Source organism: Abrus precatorius, unplaced genomic scaffold (assembly GCF_003935025.1).
Source record: "Abrus precatorius isolate BTA unplaced genomic scaffold, Abrus_2018 Scaffold10, whole genome shotgun sequence".
NCBI lineage: Eukaryota > Viridiplantae > Streptophyta > Magnoliopsida > Fabales > Fabaceae > Abrus > Abrus precatorius.
Genome location: NW_020874292.1, coordinates 19,993,907 through 20,004,368, shown reverse-complemented (window position 1 = coordinate 20,004,368; position 10,462 = coordinate 19,993,907). Strand labels below are relative to the sequence as shown.

Sequence of the window (10,462 nt, the reverse complement as noted above, 5' to 3'; positions counted from 1 at the left end):
TTTAATTGTTCTTTAGCGACTATGAGCTTGAGAGAAAATAATCAAGAGTTAAATTTTGAAATCTACTATAATGTGATCATGCCTATTTTTTCATGTGTGCACCTGGTATAGTACAATATAGTGTTTGTGTATAGACACTTGGTTTGTGTGTTAAAATGACATTTTTAAAAATAAAAAAACTAAATTTACAAAAGTAATAAGTTATTATTTTCTACTTTAGTTCATTACACTTTGTTAGCAACGCCAACGTATAAATAAGCAGTAAAATCGAAATGAGTTGTTTTTTTTTTTCTTATAACATCATTACATATTAAATAAAAAACTATTAACGGTTTTAAAATATTTAATAAATTTATTTTATTTAATGTTTTCTTTACAAAATAATAAAAAGAATACAAAAGTTTAATATTTTTTAAACAAACCCAACAAATAGGTCTTTCCTCTTGATAAAGGGAGAGATTAAAAACTAAAACATCCATATAGCAATGTTCGTTCCTAAAAGTTCAAGGAAATCTTGGAGCGGTTTTGTTATTCTTTCCCCTCCTCTTTCCTTTTTTAGTTTGTTTCTTAGTATAATTTGTGAACTTGAAAAATAGATTTGTGAGCTTGAAAGGGTAAAATAGGGGAAAAGTGAAAAAGTTAAAATTATTATCTTACACGACTCTAGAATTAGGCATGTACTAATAAGGCCCTAGTAATTAAGAAGAGTAATATATAGGAATCAAATTTCATTAAATGAAAAATCTAAAGGAGAAGTAATAGAATTTCTTACTAAGCGATGAATGTTGTTTTGTAGCATGCATAAGCCAAGGAAGGGAATGTCTGCGAAGCAAATCAAATTATATTACGCAACCTTTTTCATCGTAATTCTTACAATTTTTGTATCACATTGCAAATATGAACATTGCTGGTTGCTCACTTGTACATCAAAGGGCTCCACCCCAAGTAGATAAGAATGTACCAAACCGAGACGAAACTAGTACCCTAAGTTGGTCTCTAATCAAAGTCATGTAATAGTTGGCAATAATCACTGCTAAGATGCTTGTATTAATCAAATAAGTGAAATTAGTTCGGTACAATGAAGTCTAAATTATATTTAATTCTTCACTCCCAGCTCTCTCAAATTCTTTACCTTTTATCTGCATCTTACCATTCTGTTGCAACTAAATATGTCACCTCAGCACCAAGGTCGTAACATTACCTCCTCCATTAAAATTGACCTTGTCCTCAAGGTCAAAAGTAGTATAGTAACGCATCTTGTTTTTTATACTTTCAAACATCATTTTAAAGCAAAGCTTGCTCAATCCCACTATTCATGAAGACTAAGGAAATAATGGGTCTTGTTGGTAAAATCCATTCAATTCCTTCAATATCCTTGATCGACAAGAATGCAAGTGCCAACAAGGAACAATACATCAGAAAGAACAACGCAAGCAAATCCATATGCAACAAATTGAGCTCAATTGTTAAACCAACTATACGTTCACGTTGCCTTAATTAGTATTATAGATCCAAACTGTTATCTAAACTGCATATTGTGTTGATGTTCCTTTATTATCTTCCACTTTCATTGCTTATAAGTCACAGAAAAAATTGTCATATATAGTAAGAACAGCAGTCGAAAGTGCTATAAAAGCACCTACAACATATCAACATAGTGAACCAATTCCATGCACAACTAGTGAAATATGCAAGGGCACATAGCTAGCAACAATCAATGACCCATTAATAAGGACAGGGAGCTTGTTAAACCAGAAACTCCCTACATATGTACCACACTCATAATTGGATCATAAGTAGCTCCATAATAAGCAAAGCCTGCATAGTTCAGTCCATATTCAATAAGTACTCCATTTATTAGGCAGTGTTTAGTTGCGCGATAAAAATAGAGACACAGAAATACACATATCATATTTGGCTAGTGTCTCATGGAAGAAACAAAGACACAAAAAACACAAGAGACACAAATTCGACGGACACAATATACTTTCTGAAAAAAAGAACACAAAAAAGAACACTAACAATAACCAAACGCTGCCTAGATCCAATTGTGACCTCCAACCACCAAGTAATGCTAGATTAGCTATTAAGCTCCTACCCCAAGTAAATTTGACTTATTTCCTTCCCATAAATGTCTTTTTTTTGAATAATTATTACTAAAATATAAACATACACGATACTTGTATTAATCAAACAAGTCAGATTAGTTTGGTACAATAGTGTTATGAACACAAGAAATGAATAGTCTAAATTAATTACACTTAATTCTTCCCTCCCAGCCCTCTTTTTCCATAACTAAAAACGAATATGATTCCTCTTCTTGTGGACATGGACTTTAACAATCATTATTGGGTCTCAAACTTCTCAACTCTCAAGAGATTACGAGCTCTTTGCAAAATAAACTCTTTATGATCTTCACGTATTCCTCTTTTATTTTATAAAAGAAAAATAAAATCAATTTTAAATTAATAATAATAAAATTTTATTAAAAATTATTTATAAACTATCTAACACAGGAATCTAACTAACAAAAGGTTATCTTAGCTTCAGATTCTCGAATTCGAGTCCTCTGATAGAAAATACCTATATCTAGATAAAAAAATATTTATAGTATTTTTATAATTTTAATATAATAAATATGTATTTTTCATAAAACATCCTATTAATACATATGTATTCACTTTTAAAAAGTTAAATTTAATATTTTTAATGCGTATATTTATAAGTGCGTGTTAAAAAGGAACAAATTTAATAATTTATTAAGACATAAAAAGAAAAAATAATATTTTTTAAATAATTTAAAGTATTAATAGAAGATATTTTATCTTTTCATAGTATATACACATTAATAAAACTGTTCATGAACATCGTGTTGCAGTATTTTCGAAACCCAGTGTAAAGCCATTTAAGTCTATACATGTCCTGCGTTGGAATGTCAGTTACATTACAATCCCAAGGGGGTCACATGAAACACGTTGCTTTGACCGACGTATGAAATCAAAAGTCAAGAAAAGTGGAGTGCCATGGATTTTTGAATTATTTTATAATCCCGTTATTTTTTTATTGATTTAAATATAATTTTAATTCTTATGATTTATTTTAATTTTGATTTTAGTTTCTATACTTTTGAATTTTTTTATTTTTACAGTTTTAAAAATTTAAAGTGCTGATTTTTATTATTTTATTTTATTTTGTTTATTTTGTTTTTTTAGAGTATTAGACATTAGACTAAATAGTTGTATTTTGGAAAGTACAGTTTTTGATATATTGTTGATAACGAGACTAAAACTGAAATATCTAAAAGATATACGGATTAAAAATTAAGAATTTTTAAATATCAAATTTAATAACAAAATTGATGTAAATCATAAACATTAAAATTATATTTAAACATTTTTATTTGTTATTTAAAAAATATAAAAAAGTGATAGATAAAAAATTAAAATGAAAAATAAAAAATCAACAAAATTCACAAAGTTTCTTTTAACCTTACGAAAAATTTAGAAAAATGACAAGTCTTTAACATTATAATGAATTTTATTGCAATTATTTACGTAATCTAAGTCATACGTTTTTTATTTTTTTCTTTACAAAGGGCACCAATATTCATCTTAATTCTTATGACTACTTATTAAATATTATATTTGTTTTTATCACACTTTTATTTTCCGATTATGTTACTATCATTTTTTTTTACTATTAAATAGGGCTCAAAACCCAAAGAAAAACAAAACAACTAACCATTATTGAAAAAATACTCCATACTTATCTTCATTTTAACAACTTTACATTCATCAAAATTTACGATTACTAAATATGATAAATATTAACTAGTTTTTATAAGATTAGATTAAATCTTTAATTTCAGAAATAAGAGGTAACGGATAACGGGGTTATCAAGTTTAGCAGTTTGAGATGGGTTCACACGGGTAACATTGAAGCCAACATGTAAATAATCGAAATAAAAATAGATCTATACATTAAAGCCACCATGGCTCACACAAACGCAAAAATCAGAGGGCACCTAGTCCCCTACATGATTGCATCGAGAAGGGCTTGGTACATTGTTTTGTAAGCTCTATGTAGCATTTTGGAAACTTCAACTTCAACCACAACCACGACACGTACACAGTTTTGGTTGAGTTTAAACATTGAGAAAAGCATTTTGACAAATCCGAGCCCAATCAACTTTAACCGCACTCACCTTATTTCCTCAACCCATTTTAGATCTAATTAGAATTGTCAAAAGTTGATTGGTCTTGGTTAGACTTTGGTATGCTCACCCCTAATATTTATACTAAAACATGGGGAAGGAAAAAAAAAAAAAATTTCCTTTTCTTTTATAGTTTCGGTTGAACCTAATTAATTCATGTACTCATGCTAAAAAATAATTTCAAATAATCTCTACAATATTACATAAGCCCTAACTATTTAATAGTTTCACTCTATACTTGCACCTAACCTTTTTCCTGTCCAGTCTTTATGTACAAATAATTTGAATTTTTTTATTTAATTCAACAAATAATTAAATTCACTTTGAGGTGTTTGTGAACAAAAAAATTATTTGATTTGATAAAATTGTAGTAATTTAATTTAAATTAATTTAAAAAAAATAATATAATCCGATCCAATTGAAAGCGGTATAAATTAGTTTGGATAATTTATTTTTTACAATTTTTATAATTTTTTAAAAATAACCAATAAATTATTTTATTATTTATTTTATACTATTTTTAAAATAAATTTAATTATCAATATGAAATGTAAAATATATATTAAAAATATGATATACAAAAATAATTTTAGATTATTTTAAAAAATATATATTTATATAATCATAAAAATAATAAAATACATTCCTAAGAAGTAATAATAGTATAATTTTAAAAATAAATCATAAAAAAAGTTAAATATTATAATTTTATTTATATAATTTTAAAAGTAGGATTGAGATATTAATTTTATAAATTATTTAAATTCAATCAATTCATTAAAAAAGTTTCAATTTTGGCTGTTTTCTATTTATTGGATTTTCAGTTAATTTGGTTTTTTATTTTTCGAATCGATTTTTTCGGTTTAGCTTTCGTAATTAACTCACTGTTGTTTGGGAAATCGATTCATACAATTATGAAAGGAAACACCAGGCCAAGGGGGGGACAATAACAACAGAGACCCAAATGCAGCAATCAAAGAAATCAACTTGCCCCATTTCTTGAACCGACTCAAGTTCACCTAAAAGAAGAAACTCACGTCGCATTTAAAATTAATCAGACTGGACCTCCGGTAAAAATCTTGAATTCTTTTTAAAATAGAATATAAGGTAATGACAAAGTTATTTTCTTTACCCTGTGGGGCCATGAATGAGAATAGAGGTATCGCTCACTCTCTGAGCGGCGCGTGCAATCACAGTGTGCCTTTTCACTGTGTGATACTTATTCAATCTAAATGACGGTGCACGCATCAGTGCATCAGCATATCATCATTGCCATCAGGTGCTACTGCATTCTAGTGCCTTCTTTCACCCTTCCTCTCTCCAAATTCATGCATTTCTTTTGTTTTTTAAAATCCTTATTGCATTTCAATTACATTCACCACTCTTCAAATGCAATTGCCTTTGTTATCATTCGCTCTCGTTATGGTTGTGTTATTACTGTATTATTATAGTATGCATCATTATAATTACAACAAATAAATGCCATTGTTGGGAATGTTCTGTTCCATTCGCATTCTGTACTCGACCTTTTGTTGCTCGTTCTGTCATTTTCTTTTCTTGGCAAGATGATATTTATTTCTAGAATTCTTTATGTACCTGGGATTTGCTCCTTTTTAGGTAAATTTGTTCCTTGATTGTTCCAATATTAGGGGGGATGGAACAAAACGATTGTATGACTACAGAGAAAGTGGTGTAGTTAGTGACCCAGATGAAAAAAAAAAAAATCAATATAATGAATGAGAATTTGATTGTTAATGAAAGATATATCCAATTTTTTGAGTTATTTTATTTTAGTTTTTTAGGGGTGTATGACATTTTAGGAATTGGAAATGAAACTTGCACCTCAATGTTTGTGCTATTTCCATCAGATGGTCTCTGGAATTAAATCCAATATTCACGTTAACATTGAATTGATCGAATGTTTTGGCTTTCGGTTAATGAATTTAATAAATTGGTATGATTGATATGAATTAGAACTTTTGAAACTGGATGCATTTTATTTAAATTAAGTCATCCATCACTTTATTTATTGTCTACCTTTTTGAAATCTCTGGAAGCTGTTTTGTGGCCATTGCACAGGTGATTAATTCTTGTTCTTTGAAATAACAGTAATCACAGCCCTGCCACAGGGGGCGAAAATTGAAATCATGGCTGATCATCTTGCTGATCCATTTCCAAAGTTGGGAAGTGTTTATAGAGCATCTGGTTCCAAAACCAATCACTTGAGCCGGAATGGAGCGAACCCAAAACTGAATTCTAAGCAAACTGGTGACACGGGGGTGAAGTCAAGGCATGTACAGGACATGTCTGCTGGCAGTGCCCCAAGACCCCGGTGTTCTCAAAATTCTAGTTCAAATGCATGGGGAGATCCAAATGTGATTCATATGATGAAAAAGTGGGGTAATGGGGGATCAGGAGTGGCTAACAGCAATAACCTACAGGACCAAAGCAATTCTTCAAAGGGTCTGGCTTGGAGGGGAAATGGAATTTTGAATGACAGCAAGTTGCCTCCTCAGTCAGTAATATCTCTCGCGTTAGAGAAAGGAGTATATTCATCTGTTGGAGTCGATACAACTAAATCCAAGGATTGCAAAAATGATCAATGCAAGGATGAAATAATCCCAGAACCCCATTGTGAAAACAATGATGCTGAGGTCGTTGACAGTGAATCTGATATTGTGTTTGATAGTGAAGATGAGGTTTCTTTAGATGACAGTGACTCAGATACCGGAGAGAAAAGCCATGAAAGGAGCAAGAAGAGCAAGTGGCTCAGGAATTTCTTTGATAAATTAAATGTACTAACCATTGAGGAGATAAATTCACAAGAGAGGCAGTGGCATTGCCCAGCATGCAAAGGGGGTCCCGGTGCTATTGATTGGTACAAAGGGCTGCAGCCACTTTTGAATCATTCCAGAACAATACAAGCAAGGAGGGCAAGACTACACCGGATGTTTGCTGAAACTTTGGAGGAAGAGTGCTTCAGGAGAAAAGCTCCATTGACAATGGTTAGTGAAGTCCATGATGGATGGGAGGGTCTTGATAAGAAAGTCAAGGATCATGAAATAGTTTGGCCCCCGATGGTAATCATCATGAATACACGATCTGAGCAGGATGAAAACAGCAAGGTAAAATATTAAATCAAATATGCAGCCAGTTGCTGTAGTTCTTCTATTCTTTTATGCTATACACCACTATACTTTTACATCAGTGAATTCAATTGTAGTGGACTGGAATGGGGAACCAAGAACTCCTTGATTGCTTCAGCGATTATGCTGCACTAAAGGCTCGGCACTCGTATGGTCCACAAGGGCACCGGGGGATCGGTGTTTTAATTTTTGAGGAATCAACGGCAGGTTATTTAGAAGCCATGCGACTCCACAAGCATTTTAAAGAGCAGGGAAGAGATAGGGAAGCTTGGTATCGTTGTCAGCATCCATTTGTCCCAGGTGGGAAGCGCCAACTTTATGGTTACTTTGCTTCGAAAGAAGATTTGGATATTTTCAACAGGCACTCTGGAGGTCTTTTTTCCTCTCTTAATCAGATTTCTTTTTTTATTTATTGTATGCCAGCCTAGTATGGTTGTTGCTTGACTGAAATTATTCATGGTGAACTTGAAGATAGCAATTCTAAATTTCTTATATAGTCTACATATTTTTTCCATATTCTCTCAGAGAGGGTATTTGATGTTATTTTTGTGTTTATTTTTTCTTCCTTTGGTCATTTGTTTTTCTTCATTCAATTCTGTTCAATATTTTAAGTAGATGTTGCTGATACATCTATATTGTTTAGGAAAGTTGAAATTGAAGTTTGCAATGAGATCATATCAGGAGATGGTTGAGAGCAAGATAAAGCATATTAATGATGATAGTCAACAGCTTGACTATTTTAAGAGCTTATTTGCTAAGGAACAAATGAAATCACAAGTCTATGCAGAATCTTTAAATAAAATAAGTGAGAAGTTACACCTCACAACAGAAGAAAACCGTGTTGTGAGAGAACGAATTGAAGAACAGCATCAAAAGCACAAAGAGGAGGTAATGTTATGAAACTAAAATTGGATTAATATTATTCTTGTGGTGGTCATTGAGTTGCCAAAGAAGATGTATTGATTGTTATCATATAATTAAGAACCTTTATGCATAAAGTTGGTGAAAATGCTGTGTCTTTCGCCTTTTTTCACACTATCAGTTTTTTTGGTGGCTGCTTGTGCATTTATTTAATACAGGATAAAGACATAATATCTTTTTGTTATATAACAAGAATTTGTTATAATTTAAACTGTACATGTTTGTCTGTTAGTTTTGATAGGCTTAATCTTTAGCAGTTAGTTATACGAAATGTGTATATAAACCCATGTACACGGAAGAAATTTTATGAATTTGCAACTTAATTGTCTTTCTTGATTCTGGTAATAGCTTTCTGAATGATAATGCAATAAATCCTTCTACGGCTGATCATTTTGATATACTGTTCTCTAGTAGATGGATGCTCAAGAAAATTTTTTCCAGGATCAAATGCAAGTCATTCAACAAGCTATAGCTGCAAAGGAAGACAAGTTTGCGAAATTGCAGCAGGCAAAGCGAGAAAAAGTTGGAGAATCTTCTGAGAAAGAGGACGACAAGTATATCTAATATTCCCCCTTAATGTGCATTATTCTAAGCATGTTTCAGAGTATATGTTTTATATTATCAATCTTTTACTACATATATCTTAACTTTCTGTTGCCATTATCATTCTTTACTTTTCATACCAAGTGATCAGCGAGCAAGATTGAGTTCTTGATCTTTCTGAAGCAAAACCCATGGCTTTTGCATTCTCTAATCTATCTTCTATCGTCAGGGTAGAGAATATCTCTCGTTTTGTATGTCCCAAAGACGAGATGAGGCAATTCGAGGCAAAGAGAGCTAATATCATAAAATTTCACCAAGAAAAAATGTTGGCTCTGAAGAAGAAGCAGTGGCAGGAGCAGGTTGAACTTGAGAAGGAGTTTGAAAATGAATTGACCCAGCTCATGGACACCTACACTCCTGGGCAGTCTCAAGAAGAGAGTTGTCAATAATAAATGGTGGCTAGGTAGAAAACATACAGAGAAGTGGCTAAAGGCAAAAACATCTACAGGGAAGTTCAGAGTACATGTTCTGCAACATTTTCCCTGAATTTACTTTCTTTTTTTTGGTTTACCAAAATTTTACTTGAAAGTTGAAAAGTGAGAGACTTGAAAAAGCCCCATCATCACCAAAGTTTTGTTCCCATGTTTACTGATTCTTGATATAGTTTTTGGTTCTTGATATATTTGTTACAGTCTGCTTGCAAAGGGCTACCAACATAACTTTTGTGCTGATTGAAGTTACTATCTTACCATTGGGTATTTTGCTTGTATTTCCAAAATTTTAAGTGAAATTATTCTCATATTAACTAAATAACGATTAATAAAAAAAATTGTGTGAAAAATCATTTAAATAAAGTATTTGTGAAACGAGTTTTTGACTTAGTTGCTCTAATCTTATTTTTTTCCTTAACATTTTGATTTGATTTAGTAGTTATCTGTTACAATAAACCGTTATTCCTTTCTTCTGCCTCTTCTTTCTCATCTCTTCTTTATTATTATATGTTTTCTCTCTTCTCTTCCGCCTTCTTCCTTTGCTCCTTTTTCTAAGATTAGGTTAACATTGATTTTGTTCTGTTATTTGTCGTTAAGTCACTTAGATTCATGTCATAAGAGACTATATTCTAAGATTTTGATACAATATTAAAAAATTATAGCATGAGTGAATGAATATTTTCACGTTTTAACCTGCATATTAATATTTAAATGTGGAGACCATATAATATTTTTCGGACATAATATTAATAAGAGGAATCATACACCAAATAAAGAAAAAATTGACTTGAATAACGAAACTAATTCAATTTTTACTTTCCAACTTTTTAAAATAGAAAGTATTTATAAATTAAATCAATCTTAAAATATTAAATTTTTAATATATTATTCATTGTTTGCTCTTTATTTTCGTTGTCTTAAAACCAAAGCCCAATGCTAATAAGGATAAAATGTAATAATAATCAACACTATTCATTTTAAGTTCTTAAAATAAGTTTAGTTATTCTTTTAGTCGTTTAAACTGTGCATTATTTTAACGTTTAAATAACTTAGTTATAAAATGAAAGCCTAGTTCAGTTTTCTTTATTTCGATCTGATTCACGCATTATGTAAATTAATCTAGTGTTTCTTTCTAATTTATTGAATTT

At 30.8% G+C, this 10,462-nt stretch overlaps 1 protein-coding gene across 1 annotated transcript; it reads left to right on the top strand.

Annotated features, from left to right (window-relative positions):
* The first annotated feature begins 5,473 nt into the window (after window positions 1-5,473).
* LOC113852927 (protein SUPPRESSOR OF GENE SILENCING 3-like) lies at window positions 5,474-9,589 on the top strand. The gene is made up of 6 exons (XM_027483328.1): window positions 5,474-5,492; window positions 6,323-7,338; window positions 7,437-7,731; window positions 8,003-8,247; window positions 8,695-8,834; window positions 9,053-9,589. The coding sequence occupies exons 2-6, from the start codon at window positions 6,361-6,363 to the stop codon at window positions 9,270-9,272; spliced, it is 1,878 nt and encodes a 625-aa protein (XP_027339129.1). The 5' UTR covers window positions 5,474-5,492; window positions 6,323-6,360; the 3' UTR covers window positions 9,273-9,589.
* The last annotated feature ends 873 nt before the right edge of the window (window positions 9,590-10,462 follow it).